Source organism: Artemia franciscana, chromosome 15, assembly GCF_032884065.1.
Source record: "Artemia franciscana chromosome 15, ASM3288406v1, whole genome shotgun sequence".
In the NCBI taxonomy this organism is placed as follows: Eukaryota; Metazoa; Arthropoda; class Branchiopoda; order Anostraca; family Artemiidae; genus Artemia; species Artemia franciscana.
The window spans coordinates 26893655-26916886 of record NC_088877.1 but is presented as its reverse complement, the minus strand read 5'-3'; the positions used below and the strand labels follow the sequence as shown (position 1 = coordinate 26916886).

The 23232-nt window shown below is 35.1% G+C and overlaps 1 protein-coding gene across 3 annotated transcripts in view; it reads right to left on the bottom strand.

Moving 5' to 3' along the window:
- The window catches only part of LOC136036264 (protein twisted gastrulation-like), a 44919-nt gene extending 27078 nt beyond the window's left edge, over positions 1-17841 (bottom strand). Inside the window, exon 1 of one of the 3 annotated variants that reach the window (XM_065718395.1) lies at positions 17750-17841. In XM_065718395.1, coding sequence (XP_065574467.1) covers positions 17750-17826 — 77 coding nt within the window. In that variant the 5' untranslated portion in view covers positions 17827-17841. Of the gene's footprint in view, positions 1-8310; positions 8504-17749 lie in introns of those variants that run through there. The other 2 variants (XM_065718397.1, XM_065718398.1) reach the window with 2 other exon arrangements.
- Positions 17842-23232: the final 5391 nt, after the last annotated feature.

The following is a 23232-nucleotide window of genomic DNA, read 5'->3' as shown; positions in this document are numbered from 1 at the left end:
TTCCAGTTGCAGCTTTTATACAAATTATGCATAAAATATTGGATCTCAGACGTTCTCTAGTCTACATTAAACATCTTTTTGTGCTGGAGAAACATTTTTGGGGGGAGATAGAGGGTTCTAATCCCCTTACCCTGCTTCGTGTATTTGGTCTTGCTATCATTGATAGCCTATATTTTTTTCATCTTTACCCCAAAACGACCATATAAGTCCAAGAAAAACTCAGAGATCCTACTTATCATTTTATTGGTGATGAATGTATCAGATTAGCCTAAAGCCTATACAACCAGTGTTATTCTATAGATTAAAACATGACTTTCCATACTCTTCTTCAAGTTAATCTCTTATAGGCTAACGCTAATGTCTTCTTTGGAGAATGTTCTGTAAGGGCGAAAATTTTCAAGGGTACAAATTGTCTTTGGAGTAACTTTCTATCATATCACAGAGGTGATGGAATGTGCTTCCCCCTGAAATATTTTTCTAACATGTAAAAACGTAATAGAAATGAATAGGAAAAAATTTTTATGTGTTTTTATAAGCCCTGAAAAAAAAAATTTGCGACTCCCTCTTCCCAAAATAAAAATCTTGGATACAGACCTATTACTGATTGATTTTTTAAATAGACCTATTTGGCCTACCCAAAATTCTCCACCACGCGACAAACTCAAGCATAGCCTACTTCCAAATACTTTATATTAACAATAGACAAATACTTTTCCCGAGGGACTTTTCCCCCAATTCCTATAAAACATTTAAAGAATAAAATTAAGAAAATCTTAAATTTTCATCTAGCCTAGATGACATTTACTTTTTAAAAAGAAACAGATGGATAATATCTTATTTTTGTTTCCTGTAACATTTTCGGTTTATGGATTGAATTACAAATGCATTTGTTTTGCTGGCTAGTAACTGAAAATAAGTTTGTTTAATTTTAGTGTTGTCTAATTAATTAAATTTTAGCGTGGGTAATTGAAACTTAAATTCTAAAGGGGGGATGGACAAAAAAAAACATTCAAATGAAAACAAGGACCAACATTAAAATTTAAAAACAAATATAAATTAGCCTATCATTTGAGGGGTTGCTCCATATTGCTCCCTTATTATGAATTGGCTAAGAGCCCTAAGCATTTTTAAAGTGTTTAAACAATGGTTCTATTCCATTGGGGGGGGGGGGGGGTATTTAAGATAATCCTTTTTTGCCAACCATCTAGGGCTGAACTGGAAGCAGGTCATACACAGTTGGGGTGGGAGGATGCCATAAAGAGAGCTTTAAAAGATATGAGAACTTTCTGGAAGGGTGTAAAGACGGAATCTTTGAATAGATTGGGATGGAAGAAGAGGGTGTAAAGATGGAAGCTTTACACAAAAATGTGTGGAGCTTAGGCCAGAATGTGTTGGCGTAAGGTGGCTTGGTGTTGTGGTGATTTATTAGCAGTAGTAGTGGTATGATTTTGTTCAGAATAGTTGAAAGGCTAAACAACTATACCTTTGGAGATACCACAATCTCCCTGGGAATATGTCTAAGTTATAAAATTTGCCCATTGCTTATGTAGTCTGTTATTGGAAAGTAAGCATCCATTTTTCAGTGTGGGGGGATTTTCTACTTTTTCATGGAAACTTTTCATGGGGAGAATTTTCCAAAGGGGAGGGAAGTTTCTAGGGGGTGAAATTTACAGGGTAAATTTTACGCTTGGGAACTTTGCTAGAATTCTTATACAAAATTCTTTCTATGTCAAGCTTTCTCTTTGATGACAAGTAAAGGTGTTAAGAATGATTGTCCTTGTTAGATTTTCACTAGGAATAAATTATCTAGTGGATATATCCATGGAGAAGAGATTTTTCATGGAGGTGGAGCAGGATTTCCATGCATCATTTATAAAATGAATACAAATGAAGTAAAAATAAAAGTTTTTTTCAATTTAAAGTAGGGAGCAACATTAAAACTTAAGTCAAAGAGAAACTATTGCATTATGAAAGGGGTTTTTCCCTCCTCAACTCTTCACTATTCACACTAAAATTCAAGTTTTACTCCAATTCTTTAGGAGTGACTACTGAAACATAGATTTTATGGTCGGAGATTTTCACATTGGGAGGAAATTTTAGAGGGGGAGAGATTTTACCAAAACTAATTAGAAAAATTCATAGTAATGTTTCATGAACAGTGAGTCAAATTCACATCTCCAATAACTGAAAAAGGCGTTCATAAATTAAATAATAATCAAGATTTTTTAACTAAAAGTAAGGACTAACATTAAAACTTTAATCAAAAAGAAACTATTGCTTTTATGAAGGGGGTTGTCCCCTCCACAACACTTCACTATTTACACTAAATTTCAAACTTTGCTCCAATTCTTTAGGAGTGACTACTGAAACATAGATTTTATGCTGGAAGATTTTCAGATTGGGAGGGAATTTTAGAGGGGGAGAGATTATGCCAAAATTAATTAGCAAAATCCATTTTAATGGTTCATGAACAGTGAGCCAAAGTCACATCTCCCATAACGGAAAAAGATATTCATAAATCAAGTAAATATCAAGGTTTTTAACTGAAAGTAAGGAGCAGCATTAAAACTTAAAACAAACAGAGATAATTTTGTATATGAAAGGGGCCGTCTTCTCTTCTATGGCCCACTCTTTTATCTAAAGTTTGACTCTGTCAAGACTCTACTTTTTAATTTGGTCTCATAAAAAGCTCTAGCATAAAGAGCAGGGCCTTAAGGAGGGGACAATCCCTTTCATATAAAGAATATTTTCCGTTTGTTTTAAGTTTAGAAACAAAGTTTTAACTTTCTAGGTTTTGCTACTCAGTCAAATCTCTTTAATTGTATCTTGAAAATAGATCATTGCGAGGTGATCAAGACTCCTTAATGTAGCTTAATTAGGGCAATTGAAGCGAAAAAAAAACAAAAAAAAAAAACACTTGTCCAAGGGGGTAGCAAAAATACTTTAAAAATAATACAGCACTAAATGTACCTGGTTTTGTTATCCAGTTTTGCCAAAAAACTGTAATATTCTCATGTATATGACTATGTTGCTTGTCAAATGTTGTGCTTATTGCCTTGCTTATATGCTTTTGTTGTAGGTCGGTTGGCTTAAATAAAAAATCATCTTGAAATAAACACATGGTGTCAGAAGTCAGAAATGGACAATCTACATCAGGCTCTGTTTCTAATCTTGACCATGCTGTGACGTCAATTGATGTTCAGAATCTGTCAGTGTTAGTCGACGACACACTTAGTGATCATTTATCTATATCCCTGCATTTAAGCAGTCCATTTCCTAAAGTATAAAAACAGGCAGCATCAAAGTTCAAATTTGTGCAAAACTGGAAGCTTGATCATGCTGCAATCCAGTACTGTCAACAAGTGTGTGAGAGTATACTGGAGTCCCCACTACTAACGCCCAATTGTAGCCTCCCAGTTGCAGAGCAAAAACTTCTGTTGAATATTCATTCTGCTTCGATATGCTACGCCCTTCAATAAGCAGAGTCAGCTCTATTACCTTCTTGAAAAGTTCACATAAACACAGAAATTAGAAGATGGTCCTCAAACTCTAATTTAACTAGAGCATGCCAATCTACGAGGTTTTGGTTTCATCTATGGTGCGAAAATGGTAGGTCCTGATCTGGAGAGACCTTCATTGTGAAGAATTATACTAAAAGTGTATTTGCCAAAACTTTATCTAAGCATTGCAGAGACTTAATTGAAGAATTTAGCAAAAACAGTGACTCTGATTTCAAATTATTCTGGAAAAACTTTGGTAAAGCCAAGAGAATCATCCTCTAAAGCTCCATTCATAACCAAAGAGGCTTGGAGTACTTACTTTGCGGATCAGTTTAAATGCCCAGATCCAGTGCTACAGAATTGTTATCAAATTGAACTTGATGAAATACTCAAACTACCAAAGGATAGCATGGTTGTGAGTAGATGCATTATTAGTGAATGCCTGAAAAAGCTGAAGAAAAGGTTCTTGTGAGGCTTTGATGGAATATGTGGCCAGCATTTAGTCTATGGCAGTGAACAAATTCTTGAAAGTGTATCACTGTTATTTCAAATGATCATTGTAAGAGATATAGTCCTGATTAGCTTCTGTATTGGTTTAATAACAACTATTCTGAAACCAGGGAAGCCTCCCACGCAATGTTCCTCATATAGGACCTATTACTGTGTTGACTACACTATGTAAGCTATTTGAGCTTGTTGTCTGTAATGAAGTAAGATGTAAGTGTTCAGTACCCCCACACCAGTTTGGGTTCCAGACATCTCTGGGTTGTGTTCATGTGCTCTATTCATTGGTTTTTATATTGGTGGACACAGAAAGCAATAATGATTCCCTTGTCCCAGCAGGACATGATCTTGCTTTTGATTCATCCACTCATGAGCATATTCTGCTTTTGGCAGAACAAAGAGGAGTCCAAGCATGTGTTATAAAACCCTTTGAATCAATGTATAGTTCACTTCAAGTTAGAATAAAGTGCCCAAATGTAAATTGTGATATACTAGCTGAGTCTGATATACCAGTAAAGAAGGGTATAAGGCAAGGGGCTGTGAACTCGCTAGATTTGTTCAATAGCTTTGTTATTGAAGCACAATATAAAGCCCCAGAAACGTGCATTCTTCATGGGATTGATGTATCACTCATTAGCTATGCAGATAATATTTTAAATATTTATAGGACTCTACAAGGAATAAAAAGTTGTTTCAGTGCTTTAACAAATGAATATTCCCAGATTGGCCAATCATTTAATCCAATGAAAACGGAACTGCTGTTTTTTTACTATAATGTGCCAACCAATGATGTATCTGTCATTCTGAAAGGTTCTGAGGTTAAACCAGTTAACTTACTTGCCTTGGAGTCCAAATTGGTACATTGCTCAAGGTTACTCGTGAATTTGCTATTGATGATACCCTTAGGAAAGTTTGTAGTGCATATGGAAGGCTTGTCCCAAATAAGACAAGATTTAATTGTCATATTCTAGCCTGGTTAAATCTATTTGTTCTGCCATAAAGTTCCAAACTCTAGATCATTCTTGGGTGTCTCTTCAGAGTATGTTTTAAATTAGAAATAATATTTAATAATTGAATGTTATGTGTATTACATCTGTTGTATATATTTGAGTTACAGTGTATTTTGATGCCTTTTTCTTTTTTTTTTTTGTTTCTTTTATTTATTTTTTTTTTATCGGTACTCTACCTTCCATTGAATTTGTACAGTTCTGACAGGCAATAAATCTAATATCATAATATCAAGCAAATATCATCTCGAAATCTATCTATGAGAGGCTTAAACCCAAACTACAATTAAACAAGATGAGTCAAATACTTGTAGCTTATGGAAGAGCTCACATTCCAAATGCTGGAGTTTATTCCTTGAATTGTAAACAGAATGCAAATGACAACAGAAAATAAAGTTTCTTTGTAGTGGAAACACAATTGAACCAAATACTAGGATACCAAGCATGTATCAAGATGAGACAGATGAAAGTTCCTGCATCTATTTCTGCCTTGTTTACCAAGAACAGTAACCAGAAGACATAGATTCAAGAAAAATTCACTGATGTTTTTATCAGGATAAGTAAAATTAAAGGTGAAGTGACAATCTACATTACAGAGAATTCTTACTGGAAAACAAAACTGGTTAAAAAGTATTGTGCAACAGATATTACTGGTGCTTTCGAAAAATTATCTGCAAAGCTAGCTATTGATGCGCTTTATAGGCTAGGATGTTTTCATCACCTTATCTGTCTTTTTTCTGTATGTGATTAAATTTGTTTCTTTTGTATTACTTTTGCTGCTTTTCTTTTGTATTTTACTCCACTTCACCTCTGTTTTGTGAAGTGAGTGATAGATAAATAAATTATTGTTATTATTATTATTATTCCATCTGTTAATCATGTCCAGTGATTCCTGTTTGCCCTATACAAGATAGTAAAAAGTGAACTCAACTGCCTGAAATGTTTAGACATCATTGAAAAAGTAACAGCCCCACATGAGTGGGTTAATTTGATTGTGGCAGTTGAAAAGTCAGATGGACTGCAACAATTATGTTTGGACCCAAGAGAGCCTTATAAAGCAGTACTTAAGTCCCACTACCCAATGCCAACCTTTGAAAATATTGCAGCTAATACTAATGGCCACAATAAGTTCTCTAAACTTGATGCATGGTCCAGTCATTGAACAAGAGGCTGTCACTTCTCACTATATTCAACACTCCATTTGGCAGGAAAAAATACAATAGAATGCCATTTGGTATAATATGCGCACACAAATAATTCCAAGGAAATATGGAAGAGACCTTTGGCAACTTCAAAGGTATGGGCATCATTGTTGATGACATCCTCATATCTGGAAAAGATGAGGAGCACAATGAACACCTGAAGAAAGTCTTACAAAAGGCCAGAGAAGTTGGAGTCAAATTCAATTTGGAAAAACAAATCTTCAGATCAACAAGTGAATCCTACTTTGGCCACCTGATTACCACAGATGGCATCAAACCAGACCCCTTGAAAGTTCACGCCATAAAAGAGATCCCACAACCATCAAACAAAGATGAACTAGCCATGCTTCTTGGAATGACCAACTTTCTTTCCAAATATATTCCAAACTTGTCATCTCTAAACTATCTGCTCCAAGAGTTAGGAAAACGAAATGACTTTGAGTGGGCCAGCAAGCACACTGAAGCAATGGAACAGATCAAAACTTTGATTTGTAGCAACCTCCAAAGTTTTGATACAAAAGTAAAATATATTCAGCTGAAAACTGATGCTTCCAAGCATGGCCTTGGGGCAGAGCTAGGTGTCAGTGGGAAAATTAATGTTTTCTGTATCAGCTTGTGATACAGATCTCAAGCTGATGGAGGCTATAATGAATGGTGTTGCAGTTGCAGTCATATGACATTATGGTTCAATATGTTAGAGGAAAGGCCTTACCTGTTGTCAACACATTCTCAAGACTGCATCCACCCCACATTGACAAAGAATGCTCAGTGGATATTGAATTTCATGTCCACTAGGTTGTGAAAAGTATTCCAGTCAGCAACAAGAAGATGGGGATCATCTGTAAAGAAAATTGGAAGACCTGGCTATGATATAATCTATATTAGTCACACAAAGAGGGTGGCCAATTCACAGACATCAATTTTCCTCTGCTAAACCACCTTATTGGAAAGTGATAGATGAGTTGTCCAGCATCAATGGCATCATCTTAAAAGGAAGCAGAGTTGTCATCAGTGCATTGTGGAAGGAGATACTACAACAGTTGCATGTATCACACCTAGGTATGGAGAATACAAAGCATACAGCAAGAAGTGTGGTTTACTGGACAAAAATGAACTCAGCTATTGAGGATCTGATCTGGAACTGTGAAAATTGTGGAAAGTTCTCAGGATATAATCAGAAGGAACCACTGATATTGACACCAATACCCAAGTATCCTTGGGAATATTTGGCTCTTGATTTCTGCAAGGTCAAAGGTAGAGGCTACCTGATGACAAGTTACTATTACAGCTGTTTCAGAGAAATCAATCAAGTAAATCCTGTGACATCTGAAGAAACAATAAAGAAGCTCAAGGCTCATTCTGCCAGATACAGCATCACAGAGAAAAAAAATGGTTAGACAATGAACTACAATTTACATCATATGAATTCCAGATCTTCTTGAAGAAATGTGATATCCAACATGTGACTTCAAGCCCAAATTTTCCTTAATCCAATGGCCATGCAGAGAAAGCTGTGGATAAAGTGGGCAGAATCATGCCAAAAGCTATTGAGTCCAAGGTAAACAATAATGATGTGTAATAACTGTCAAAGTTTTAAGTTTTTAAACACCTGAAATTAATTCATGTGAGCATCTTTACAGCACAGAAGCCTACTCTTCAAATGACTGGAAGATCTTCCAATTTGAATAATTATCTTCTCTCTGTATTGCTTTGTTAGTATTGCTATTATTATTGCAGAAATATAATATGAAAGGATGTATAATATAATAATAACAGACAAGAAACATAAGAGAGATGTACAGTAATTATAAGCCTTTAGGCTATTTGTGTAGAACAATGAATTTTATATGAGTCTTCTTGCAAAAAAACTAATCATTTAGCTTAATAAAAATGTCGTCTTATGAATTACCATGAACTAATTCTAGATAGCCTAGTTTGTATCACAAATTCAAATCACTAACTTAGAAAATTCAAGCCTATAGTAGGCCAGCCATAGGCATAATGAGTTTATATATGGCTTTCTGAGAGCGAAAAAGCCCAAAGACTAGGCCAGATTTTTCATATCCATCAAGGCTTTAGGAAATAACGTTAAACTACCTAAATGATTTTATTTAGTTGATCACAACCTTTCAGAAAACGTTGCAGTGCTTTTAAATATGCTTCTCAGAAGAGGCATCTATTATTCAAAAGTGTTTTTATTAGATGACAGGAAGCTCGTGCCCATTTTAACAGGGATGGGATTTGAACTCATGGTAACTGTCCACATTGGTTGATTCTATTTAGATCTACAGTAGTTTCAAGATAAATTTGAACTAAAGCTCTTTCTAGAATTCAAGAAGATGTGGGCAAGAGGAGCATGCAAGCAAAATACACTGTTACTGAACAAATTCAATGCAAAAACAGAAGTTCACGGTGATGCATGGCTTTTTTCGAATCTTATCCTCGTGAAAAGAGACAATAAATTACAAATTATGTGAATTGTAATTTTCATCTTTAGGGTAAAGTAACGTCTTATTTACAACAAAATATAAACATGAGCAAAAACACGAATGCCTTATGTTATAATTAAGCGCATTACCTCTAACAAAGAAAAAAAATCACCCTGTAGACTTCTTTTCAATAATCTTACCAACATAAGGCAAGAAAAACAAAAATAATCTGAAAAACATAAAGTTGAAACACGTGCCTTTAATACATTAAACAAGATCCAAGAGCTCTCATGACATTTTTTACAAGATCGGAAAAGCCAAGAGATCGGATATGGTCCGATTATGTCAATAACAGATTTAAAGCTTGTACTTGCTCTTCCCGTCAAGTTTCATCCCGATATATCCACTATAAGCTTTTCCCAGGATTTTCCCCCCTCCACTTCCCGATGCCCTGTATCCGATTTGAATAGAAAATTGAGCATCTAAGATATGAGACCTTTCGATGTATCAAGTTTTATTAAGATCTGATCACCCATTCGTGAGATAAACATGCCTAATTTTTCACGATTTCCTCTCCCTTACCGTCCCCTCTTACCCCGTCATCAAACATTTGATGACGATATAACCCTCCGTCGTCCCTGGGGAAGGGCTGTACATGGTATCAGGCGTATCGGTATCACACAGTATCAGTATCGAGCGTATTGGTATCGCATATATCGTAACAGGCATATCGGTGTATCGGCATCCATATTATGTGTTTTTCAGTTATTTTTTAGAGTCATTTTTAAAGAAAATCCGGGGAAGGAAATCTATTTTAATATTTAAACAAAGAATTAAACCTCTGTATCATGTCTTTTTAATAAAAACAAACTTGACTTTATAATACCATTTATCCTAACTACACAAGAAATGATCTTTTTTTGAAATTTTGATTCATTTCTAAGTAATCAGTGTCTTTTCTAATTAGGGACAGGTCATTTGACTCCATAAAGGTGTATTTCTGTTGAGCTAGCAACATTTGCCACAAATATGTCTGAATATGCAAAGCTGTCCCCTTAGCTAATCTTTTGTGCCGAACCCACTCGCCTGGAGCAGCTTTTTTAATTGCTCCTAAATATAATTTTTAAAACTAAGGAAATATATTTTAATATCATGGCTGCAGCAGTAGCTGTAACCTAGTAAAAAGTGAACCACAGCCCATGGCTACTAAAATTAAAAAAAAAATTCTTGAATGAAACTGACTAGTGAAAGCAAATGTCATCTGTTACTGATTCAGGAATTGAAACTATTATTTCAGTACGTCTTAAAAGTAAAAGTTTATGGCGAAACGAAATTTATGGTGATTTTGAAAAAAGCCTAAAACTGCTTAAAAATGGCGTCAGATCAAAATGAAAAGTGTACCATTAGAATTCTACATGGTCAGAAATCTACTATAGAAAAATGACAGTCACCCTCCCTTAACAACAAGGAAAATCACATTTTTGTATCGGTATCATTGATCTCTCTGTGTTTTTTTTCTTTTTTTTTCCAGGTCTAGTGGGTTACCAGAACATCATAGAAAACTGCTTATTCAAAAGATATACTATTCAAAAGATATCTCTATGTGCACTTTATAAATTCTTCCGTCTGTAAGTGGCATATGGCACTAAAATAGCACTTCTTCTAGCTCGTATAAAAGACATTCCTTATATCTACGTTCTTCCAATAAATTCCTGGGCTATTGGGTTAGCAAAACTTTTAAGAGTGATGTTTAATGGGTCATTTGAATTCTGAAGTTTGTAAGTACGATATAGCACCGAAAACAGCACTTTTGGTGCCAATTCTGACGTAGAAAAGGTCTGAAGTACAAAACAGGTACTATTGTAATAGTAATGTTCCAGAACCCAAAACTAGAGGTTTATAAGATCCCCTTCTATACACTCCGCCTCCCAACCCCTTTCCTAAGTTTCACAAATTGTCTGCTCACCAGTAAGCTACTGCAATATGAGTAGGCTACCACAGTATCGTACATAGATGTTTAATGGCTCAATCAAAAGCTATTGCGTATGCTTATTAGATTTTTACAAATTGTACCATCTATTAGATTTCAGAGATCTCAATGTTAACTAATTTCTTGGGAGAATTTGGAATGAACTCTTTGTCATGGTTGAACTTAAGTAACTAAATACGATAGTAACTAAAGTAGAAAAATGTGAAAACGGTTTTTTATAAACGGTTTTGTTTCTCATACATACATGGTTTGTATAAATTCTGTCATCTGCAAGTTCCATATGACATGAAAAAAAGGCACTTTTATTTCATTTTTCAACGGGTGGGGCTAGCAGGCTACCAGAACATCGTAAATGGATTTTTGATTACTCATACATAAAATATCACTCGTATCTACGTTCTTCCTATATTTTTTTTTATTTATTTAAGAATTAACGACGCTTCTTGACTACTAAGGTCCCTGCGTCGGCCCTGCAGTGCATTCCTGCAGCGTGATTCGATCTCTGGGTCCCGTATTACCAAGCTAAGGTCAAATCCACTGCGCCACCACAGGACGGTTCTTCCTATAAATTCCACCATCTAGAAGTTTCAAATGTCAATGAAAATGGCACTTCTGGTCCCATGTCTGTGGGGCAAGTTGGCTACCAAAACTTTTTAGAGAGATCTTTAATAGCTCAATTGAAAACTCTTGTCCATGTCAAAGTGCTTTTTGTCAATTATACCATTTGTAAGTGAGATTTAGCACTGAAACCAACACTTTTAATGCCACTTCTTAAGTGGAAAATCTTGGAAGCATAAAATAGTATCATTGCATAGTAATTATGTTCCAACACCCTTAACTGTAGATTTGCTAGAACACCTCCCATATTTTCCTCCTGCAGGCCCCCTTAACAAGATAATGCAATTAAATTCCAATATATTTTGGCGTTCGTAGTTGGCGATTCGCGTTAGTAATTTAATTAGTCAAGTGAGCTGGGATGATATTTATAAGGCAGAAAGTACACATTCAAAAGCAAGTTTGCAACAAGAAAAGCTACAGAGCGCATATAAGTCTTGTTTTCTCGAAAAAATTTCAAAACATCATTCTGCAAATCTTGCTTACATCACTAAGACCATAAAGACACTCATTCTAGAAAAAAGGCAGCTTTTCCGAAAAGGCAAACGTGAACAAGCATATGAACTAAAAAACAAAATTCGGAAAATGACAAAAAATACGGCCCACGAATATACCGAAATAAAAATGAATCATTTGTTTAAGTCAAAGCAAAGCCATTGGTACATATAAATTCAAAATAATAGTTGGAACAAAAGAGAAAGGTGTCTATTTTATTTTAGACGAAAAAGAATTTGAACCTCCAAGTAAGCTGAATGCTCAACTGGTTAATATTACCCTGTCAATCCCTCCTCTACCAAAAAATGAAATACCAAGTCCTCTACTTGATTTTTGTGATTTCCTTATTATATCGCCAAATGAAGTAAAGTGAAAGTAAACTGTTTTGAAAAGAACTAGTGTAACAGCGGTCGACATCCCTGTGCATATAATTTAAGCGTTCCCTGACGGATTATGTTTCCCTTGTGCCCATATTTTTAATTTAATGACGAAATCTGGTGATTACACATCCATTTGAAAAAATGGATATGTTGCACCAATGCAAGAAAAAGATGCGCCAAATAATTTTTCTGGAATTAGACTAATTACAATGACCCCTGTGTTTAGTAAGGTTTATGAGAGTTTTATGGCAACTTGGTTAAAGAAGTAGGCAATTGAGTTTATTGCTCCAAGACAGTTTGGAAACATGCCCAAAATGTCCACTGCCCATTATCTGGTAATTATGTTGGATACAAGTCTCAAACATCTGGATGAGCCTAAATGCTGGATTGATCTGATACCTAAAAAAAGCTTTTGTTCCAGTTTGTCATAGTATACTGATAAAAAAGCTCCTCTTTAAGTTTAATGTCTACTGTTTTTTTTTTTTTTTTTACCACGAATTATAGTTAATTTCCTTGCAAATGGAACACGGTGTAACAAGTACAAATCAATTTTTTCTGTTGAAATGCCTATATTTTGTGGAGTACCTCAGGGTACAATTCTGGATCTACTTCTTTTTCTAATCATGATAAACGAGCTGGCAATAAGCATGCTAGATCACTGGAAATACGTTGATGATTTATCTACCACAGAAATTTGCTACAAAAATATTCGAAGCGGAGCAGCCACCATCATGGCTGATTTATCGGATGTTGCTGCTGCAGACAGGATTGCTATTAATGTCCAGAAGCCTTTTGTGCTTACTTTCTCGTTTCTTAAAAGTAACCCAGAATTTACCCTCTACTACTACTTTTCCTCCTTCCAGTCGTGTAACTGAACTTAAACTGCTTGGGGTGTATCTTACTGCTGATTTAAAGTGGGAGAAGCAGTTGGTCTCTTCTGTGAAGCCGCAGTCTCGTTACGAAATTCCTTCAGATCACCTTTTACGAGTTTATACCTCTTTTATATGGTCTTGCCTTGAATACTGTTCCAGTTTTGCATAACGCCTTAACGCAGGAGCAGTCGGACGCGATTTAGAGAGATTAATTTCGGGTATTTTTGGTAATTTCAAAAGTGCATAAAGTCCACTACTGTACCCTCCTTGAACAGTTTGGCCTAGATTCCCTTGCTAGCCGTCGACAAAACTGTCACTTGCTTTTGGTAGTGCATTGAACAGCACATCCCATCGATTCACACTTCTCCCTTATTTCAAACCATATCAAACAGTTCGTGGTAACGAACTGTAGAAAGGAGCGATCCGGCTCAATAGTAACCAAAACTCTAAAAAATTGAATTTTGATATCAATAGCTACATCAAAAGAATCGCATTTTAATGCTGATTTTAAATATATAAGTTTCATCAAGTTTAGTATTACCCATCAAAAGTTACGAGCCTGAGAAAATTTGCCTTATTTAGGAAAATAGGAGGAAACACCCCCTAAAAGTCACCATTCGAAAATGACAACATCAGATTCAGCGTATCAGAGAACCCTACTGTAGAGGTTTCAAGCTCCTATCTACAAAAATGTGGAATTTTATATTTTTTGCCAGAAGGCACATCACGGATGCGTGTTTATTTGTTTGTTTGTTTTTTTTCCCAGGGGTCATCGTATCGACCAAGTGATCCTAGAATGTCGCAAGAGGGCTCATTCTAACGGAAATGAAAAGTTCTAGTGCCCTTTTTAAGTGACCAAAAAAATTGGAGGGAATCTAGGCCCCCTCCCACGCTCATTTTTTCCCAAAGTCAATGGATCAAAATTTTGAGATAGCCATTTTGTTCAACATAGTCGAAAACTATAATAACTATGTCTTTGGGGATGACTTACTCCCCCACAGTCCCTGGGGGAGGGGCTGCAAGTTACAAACTTCGACCAGTGTTTACATATAATAATGGTTATTGGGAAGTGTACAGACGTTTTCAGGGGGATTTTTTTGGTTTTGAGGGTAGGGTTGAGGGAAGGGGGCTATGTGGGAGGATCTTTCCTTGGAGAAATATGTCATAGGGGAAGAAAAATTCAATGAAAAGGGCGCAGGGCGCAGGACGAATCTGGTCACGTTAGAAAAAAAGTCAAATTTTGGTACCAATAGCTACATCAAAAGAATCGCATTTTAATGCTGATTTTAAATATATAAGTTTCATCAAGTTTAGTCTTACCCATCAAAAGTTACGAGCCTGAGAAAATTTGCGCTATTTTAGAAAATAGGGGGAAACGCCCCCTAAAAGTAATAGAATCTTAACAAAAATCATACCATCAGATTCAGCGTATCAGAGAACCCTAATGTAGAAGTTTCAAGCTCCTATCTACAAAAATATGGAATTTTATATTTTTTGCCAGAAGGCAGATCACGGATGCGTGTTTATTTGTTTGTTTGTTTGTTTGTTTTTTTTCCCAGGGGTGATCGTATCGACCCAGTTGTCCTAGAATGTTGCGAGAGGGCTCATTTTAACGGAAATGAAAAGTTCTAGTGCCCTTTTTAAGTGACCGAAAAAATTGGAGGGCACCTAGGCCCCCTCCCACGCTAATTATTTTCCCAAAGTCAACGGATCAAAATTCTGAGATAGCCATTTTTTTCACCTTAGTCGAAAAACCTTATAACTATGTCTTTGGGGACGACCTACTCCCCCACAGTCCCTGTGGGAGGGGTTACAAGTTCAAAACTTTGACCAGTGCTTACATATAGTAATGGTTATTGGGAAGTGTACAGGCATTTTCAGGAGAATGTTTTGGTTGGAGGCAGGGGTTGAGAAGCTGGGGATATGCTGGGGGAGCTTTCCATCGAGGAATTTGTCATGGGGAAAGAAATTTTCCATGAAGGGAGCGCATGATTTACTAGCATTACTTAAAAAAACAATGAAAAAGCTTTTTTTCATCTGGAAGTAAGCAGCAGCATTAAAACTTAAAACGAACAGAAATTATTACCCATATGAGGGGCTCACCTCCTCTCAATAACTCGCTCTTTACGCTAAAGTATTTTTAGCAATGTCAACTATTTATTCTGCGGCTTTTGTGATTCAGGGGTCATTCTTAATGAATTGGGACAAAATTTAAGCTTTAGTGTAAAGAGCGAGGTACTGACGAGGGGGTGAACCCCCTCATATATGTAATAAAAACATAAGAATACAAAAGTTCTTTACGTAAGCTAATTTATAAGTTACGTATGTTTTTTACTTATAAAAAGATTTGTAAAAAATTAAAAGTTCTAGTTGCCCTTTTAATTAACCGAAAGTCGGAGGGCAACTAGGCTTCCTCCCCCGCTCTTTTTTTCTCAAAATAATTCGATCAAAATTATGAGAAAGCCATTTAGCCAAAAAAAAAGAAAATATACAAATTTCGTTTTAATTATTCCTCTGCGGAGAGCCAAAATGAAAACATGCATTGATTCAAAAACGTTCAGAAATTAAATAAAAAACAAGTTTTTAAATGAAAGTAAGGAGCGACATTAAAACTTAAAACGAACAGAAATTACTCCGTATATGAAAGGGGCTTTTCCTTCTCAACGCCCCGCTCTTTACGCTAAAGTTTTTTTTACTGTTTTAAAATGTAGAGTTAAGAGAAAGAGTCAAACTTTTGCTTAAAGAGCGGGGCGTTGAGAAGGAAAAGCCCCTTTCATATACGGAGTAATTTCTGTTCGTTTTAAGTTTTAATGTCGCGCCTTACTTTCATTTAAAAAACTTGTTTTTTTATTTAATCAAGAAAGACCCGCAAGAGCAGTGTCAGAAGCTGCACCCCGTATACACCCAATCAATGTGTCTCGAAACAGATATTTGAAAAGCTTTGTTTTCTCATTTGTAAAGTTTTTTAATGTTACTGCTGGTAAACAAGAATAGCTGCAGCTTTAGTACATTAGTTATATCATATTTTGACTAGTCAGTTCTTGTATACTGGTTTTAAGTGGATGATTGGATTTATTTCAAATTATCTCTTGACTATGGATTGTACATAGTCAACTCTAACATATACTATACTGACGTAACTCTTAAAAGTTCTGCTAACCCAATAACCCCAGGAATTTATAGGAAGAACGTAGATATGAACAATATCTTTCTAGCTGGGTACCGGCGGCTTCTCCGCCGGGCCCCAGCACGGCACGCGTCAAGCCGCTATATATGGATTTTCATTGACCCTTGTGTTGTAAACTGCAGAAAGTTTGCTGTCTTTTCAAATTGCAGTTTTTTCAAAGATATTTGATTATTAAAGCAAGTCCAATTTGTAACAATGATATCTACTAAGTTTCAAAGTTTTGGTTTTCTTTTTTAAGGTTTTTGAATTCTAGTAATCCCTGATTTTTTTTTCTCTTTTTTTCGGTTTTTAGTTTTTTTTTCTTTTTTTTTAGTTTTTTTAGATGTTTACCTTTTTATTTTTTTCTTCTTTTTTTATTTTCTTTTTCTTCTTTATTTTTTTTTCCCGCAACACGTCCCAGCAACACGTGTGCAGGGTGCTAATTGCCGTTGCAAAGCTTTGGTGGGTGAATATTTTGCAGCATGGTTATTGTTACACCTTTTTTTAGTTGTAGCACGTATGGTAGAAACCCTGGGAGATCCAGCAAATTTTTAGCCACAAGCATGGTTTTACGTTGCTATTGTAATACATTGACACGCTTTCTTTTGGTGATTCTCTCTGAGCTGCAAGCCTCACCCCCTCCCCTAAAGCAACATGTATACAAGGTGCTAATTTTTAACTGCGTAAAACTTGTGGATATACAACATTCTTCGCGGTCCCATTGTCTGTGCATATAAATGGAATTTCTGGTTTACCGACTCTTGAGCATGCAACATATAATTGTCCATGGGAGAAAAAATCTGTATTAAGATCTATGTCGCATTTTTCTAATGATTGCCCTTGAGCTTTGTTGATGGTGATTTCAAATGCTAATCGAATTGGGAATTGCAATCTTTTAAATTGAAAAGGCAGATCCGTTGGAACCATGGGAATGTGAGCAATAAGAACAGCCTCACCCTCAGAAGGCCCTGTCAAGATTGTTGTCTCTATTACGTTTTCCATTGTTTTGTTTTTTTACAGCAAGTCTGTTTTGTATTTTTTAGTTTGTTCCTCTTTTTTTAGTTTTCCTTTTCTTCTCCAAGATCAAATTTCTTCAGAAGATATGTATTTTCTAAGAATTTTGAGGCTTTCAAAGGAGCTATCTTCCGAGCTGTTGGCCTTTATAAGTTCTAATATATCTACCGTACATAAGCATCAAATCCGTCGATTCAAAGGCAACGAGATACTCGGCGACATTCTGGACTATATGAAGAATATCCATGAACTGTTAAACATCAGTCTTAAAGTGTTAGAGGCGAACTCGCAAGACAACTTTGGGTAAAAACGTACTTACTGATCTTCAATTCAGCTTGACGATATTTTAGGTGAAATTCAAGTAACCAGTGCACCATTTGTCAAACCATTTTATCTCATACCACTCATCATTTTATCATCACACCACTTTTTACAAGGGATGAATAAATAAAATCTTTAGCTTCTTTTTCTTGTGTAACTGACCACAGATCCAATGGAATCTTTTTTGAGGGCAGCATTGAACTCCAGAAAGTGTTTCAACAGTGTACACTGTTCTGCTTGCAACAGCTGCTTACCATAAGAGTCCTATTGGAACAGATTTTTGATATGGATTTTTAACGGGAAATTTGACAGATTTTTCGTCCTCAGTCATCGGAATTTTACGGATTTTTGGTCTACCAGAAAACTTGCCATCATGAAGTCGAAACACTGGGGGTGCGTTTGTTTACTTGTCCGATGGGATTTTTATTAATCGAGGTTTAACCCCTAAAAGATAGCAACAAATACTTGTCTGGCCACGTGTCACTTAAAACGGCAAGATTAATTTCGAATAATAACAACATTGGTCACGTGTAATTATTGTTTTAATGCTATGTGAAGTTTTGACAAGGAAGAGGTTAGGACTTTGGGCCTGTTTCAAATTTTACAGGCAAATACAGCTTCAGCAATTATTTCAGAGCTAGGTAGCCTAATACAATTTGTGTGGGCAGAAGTTTAATTGTAAGATTTCAAATTGTGGTTGTCATTTGCCTTTTTAAGTCATTCCATTCAAGATGCTTTGGATATTTTTTATTGTGATAAATTGTCTTAATGCTCTGAAAAGGGAAAACTATTTCAATTGCATAGGATAGGAAAATTTTGGTAGGCTAATTAATTCAAAGTCCTAAATTAGCCAGGGAAGTGTTTTTTTTTTTTTTCACTAAAAAATCACCACGTTCTTTGAACTCCAATTATATAGCCCTATTTTTGGCCCCCTCGATCCAGTTCCTGATTGTCATTTACACTAAATTTCACTTTTTCTGTTACCTATTTATGTTTGCACCAGTTTTAGCATTGGGTAAAACTGGTACAAACAGTATTACTGGCTTTCATATAAAGTGAATATACCACTTGATGCCTTTTGTAATGCTGTTTACAAATATAATAATTGCTTCTACCGCAAGTTCAGATTTAAGCACTTTTTGACCTCTGAAAAATGACCTATATATGGGGTCATTACAAATCTGTAATAGTTTAGAAACAAATTTGGTCTATATATTTGCACATCAGGGGGTGGGGGTAAAGTGTAGCATATATTAAATATGTAAACTAACCATTGCTTGAATTTTTTTATGTGTGTGCTGTTGCACTGGTGATTTCTCTTTTCATTAAAATTTGATGTGCACAAACACATTAAAAAAAAACCAGCAATGGTTAGTTTATGTATATAATATATGCTATGCTTTACCCTCACCCCCCTGATGTGCAAATATATAGCCCAAATTTGTTTCTAAACTATTACAGATTTGTAATGACTCCATTTATAGGTCATTTTTAAGAGGTCAAGAGGTGAAAAAGTGCTTAAATCTGAATTTGCAGTAGAAGAAATTATTATATTTGTAAAGAGCATATAAGAAGGCATCAAGTGGTATATTCACTTTATATGAAAGCCAGTAATACTGTTTGCACCTTTGTTTCTACCCTTGTTTCTTGTTAATCAAACAGTTCGTGGTAACGAACTGTAGTAAGGAGCGACCCGGCTCAATAGTAACCAAAACTCTAAAAAATTGAACTTTGATATCAATATCTACATCAAAAAAATCGCATTTTAATGCTGATTTTAAATATATAAGTTTCATCAAGTTTAGTCTTACCCATCAAAAGTTACGAGCCTGAGAAAATTTGCTTTATTTAGGAAAATAGGGGGAAACACCCCCTAAAAGTCGTAGGATCTTAACGAAAATGACACCATCAGATTCAGCGTATCAGAGAACCCTACTGTAGAAGTTTCAAGCTCCTATCTACAAAAATGTGGAATTTTGTTTTTTTTGCCAGAAGACAAATCACGGGTGCGTGTTTATTTGTTTTGTTTTTTTTTTTTTTTTTCTCCAGGGGTCATCGTATCGACCAAGTGGTCCTAGAATGTCGCAAGAGGGCTCATTCTAACGGAAATGAAAAGTTCTAGTGCCCTTTTTAAGTGACCAAAAAAATTGGAGGGCATCTAGGCCCCCTCCCACGCTCATTTTTTTTCCAAAGTCAACGGATCAAAATTTTGAGATAGCCATTTTGTTCAGCATAGTCGAAAACCATAATAACTATGTCTTTGGGGATGACTTACTCCCCCACAATCCCTGGGGAGGGGCTGCAAGTTACAAACTTTGACCAGTGTTTACATATAGTAATGGTTATTAGGAAGTGTACAGACGTTTTCAGGGGGATTTTATTTTGTTTGGGGGTGGGGCTGAGGGGGGGGATATGTTGGAGGATCTTTCCTTGGAGGAATCTGTCATGGGGGAAGAAAAATTCAATGACAAGGGCGCAGGATTCTCTAGCATTACTATAAGAAAACAATGAAAAATAAACATGAAAACGTTTTTTCAAATGAAAGGAAGAAGTAGCATTGAAACTTAAAACGAACAGAGATTATTACGCATATGAGGGGTTCTAAAAATACTTTAGCATAAAGAGCGAGGTATTTAGGAGGAGATAAATACCTTGCTCTCTATGCTAAAGTATTTTTAGTAATTTCAACTATAAATAGGGTCATTCTTATAGGGGTCATTCTTAAAGAATTGGGACAAAACTTACGATTTAGTGTAAAGAGCGTGAATGAAATGAGTTGTCCCCTTCACAATCCCTCGCTCTTTACGCTAAAGTTTGACTCTTTGCCACAATTCTACTTTTTAAAACAATTAAAAGCTTTAGCGTAAAGAGCGAGGGATTGTGGAGGGGACAACTCATTTCATATACAGAGTAAACTAAGAGAAAGTCATTTAGCCAAAAAAAGAATTAATATACAAATTTCATTTTAATAATTTATGTGCGGAGATCCAAAACCAAACATGCATTAATTCAAAAACGTTCAGAAATTAAATAAAAAAAAACTAATTTTTTTAGCTGAAAGTAAGGAGCAACATTAAAACTTAAAACAAACAGAAATTACTCCGTATATGAAATGAGTTGTCCCGTCCACAATCCTTCGCTCTTTACGCTAAAGTTTGACTCTTTGCCACAATTTTACTTTTTAAAACAATTAAAAGCTTTAACGTAAAGAGCAAGGGATTGTGGAGGGGACAACTCATTTCATATACGGAGTAATTTCTGTTCGTTTTAAGTTTTAATGTCGCTCCTTACTTTCAGCTAAAAAAATTAGTTTTTTTTTATTTAATATAACTAAGGGGTCATAGTTAAGCACTAGAGAAGTCACTGTTAAATAACATGTGCTTATGTATATATAGCTTTTTGCTACTTATTCTTCTTTGGTTATATAATGCTTGATGTGGTATAAGCCAAGAGAAGGACCTGTAGACCTATAGAAGAAAACCTGTTAAAAAAAGATGATTCTTTGTAATTTACATAATAATTATAGCTTTCTACATGCAGCCCTGCTCTACTTTAGCCCCAACCCTCCTAATATGGAAATCTATAGCTGAAATTACATATTTTCTATTGATTCTGCCAATCTATCCCTCAACCCTTGTACCTGTTAATTGAGGCAACTGTGGCAAAACAAGAACTGGAAAAACAAGTAACAGGTGGCAGAAAACATTGGAAATATATAATTTGGGCTATATGTTTGCAAATTAGGCATGTTAGAGGTGAATTTCTTGTTGTTCATATTTTGACTTACAAATAAAGTGAATATACCACTTGATGCCTTTTTGTATGTTCTTTACAAATATAATAATTGCTTATTTTGCTAGTTCAAGTTTAAGCACTTTTTGACCTTACTTAACCTAACAAATTTTGGCAGTGAAAAACATACATTATTTTGTCAAAAAAGACCAAAAACACGTACCTTAATTGAAAATTTAGAAATATGTTAAAAAAACATATGAGCAACAAAAAAATTACCAATTATTAGTATAGCTGCACAATTTTCCCCTGGGTATGTAGGCTTAGTGGAAGGTCACTTATACCTGATCATGTCCCTACTGTTTTTTCTTGGTTGAAAAAAAATCCAAAGAAAGTTCCTATTGAAAAGGAAAGAGATCAAAAGTGAGATTGAATTTGTCATAGCTTGGAGGTTTGTCCCTTCAGTCTGTTTAAAGAAAACAGATTCATAATTGAAGCTTTGTTCATTTCAATCTTAGGGATAATCTACATTTGTTACACTTAATTAAATGGTTGTAAAGGGATACTTTTATTTATTTGTCTTGTTTGTTTTCTACATAATTTTTTAATCTTTAAATTGATATACATTTCTTACAAATTAATTAGTCATATCATAGTTCCACTTGCAAGTTTTGACCTACTTTGTAACCCTGGTCTCAAAATTGCATATAAATTTATTGAAGCTAGGAAACATAGAACTCCTCTATAGAAAAGAAAAGATAGAAAACATAGAAAAGAAAATGGATGGACATAGGTAGGTTTTAATACACTAAAGTCCTAGGGCCATGGAAATTGAAAAAAAACAATGAAGATTAACTTTAAAATTCTGGACATGACATAAATATAACATTCACAAAGAAAAACTATTCACAAAATTTTACTTTTGTGCTCAGTTGCCAACCTGAGCAATTACCCTAAATTTTTAAACCTTGCAAAACATTCACCAGCCAATTCTTATGACCTACACTGTTGTCTGTACATCAAAAATTCATTGAAAAGGAAGGACCACCTTACTGACATTTCTTCCTTTGTACTTATATTTAATGGGTTTAAAAGAAAGCTCCTATGGCTAAGTCAGAAGCCTAGTAAAGGACCAGGTAATCCTTTAGACAGGAAGTGCAATAGGAAGCTAGGGGCCAGTCATCCTATGCTTTTGCATGTCCTTCCTGCTTACTGACCCCAGATTTCTCTGGGTAACCTGTTGAGTTTGGGCCAATTCTGGCTGAACTTACAGAGTTACATCACTGACCTTCGTCCCAAACCAAATAAACTGCTAATGCCAGAAATTAAACCTGTGCCCTTTGGATAAAGGATTCTCAACCTAGAGTGCCAGCCACTTAGGAAGGAACACAAATGTCACCAGAGAACAAAAATTATTTGGAAAAAAGAAAATATTGAAAAAAAAAAAAAAAAAAAAAAACTCAAGTCATAGTTGCTCATTGCTGTCCCACAAACAATATGTATTTCATTAAGACAAATAAATTTTTAAACAGGTATCAACAAAACTCCATCAGGGATTGTATTTACTTAAGGTACAATCAGCAATATTAATGCTTGGTTTTGTGATATTCTGGTTTTGAAATAATAAAAAAAGAGAAATTATATGTTCTACTTGTTTTCCACAAGCCCATTTGAGAAAAATCATTTGTAACAACAATATACCCATGGTTGGCTCAGAATCTCTCTAAAATTCTTTAAACAGAAGGAATTAAAAAAAAAAAAATTATACTCATCAGCAAGAAAAATATTAACATAACTCTCTAAATTTGGCACTTTTTAAGACAATTTTTAGCAAAGCAAATACAAAACTTTAATGGTGTCCTATGTCATCTAAAAAAAAAAAACCATTAAAATGTGTCCAATGAATTTTGATGTAAGATGCCTCAAATACTTTCAGTTGAATCTGTAAAATGAAGGGCCAGGTATTCCTTTACATTTTATACAATATATAAAAAGAAAAGCAGTT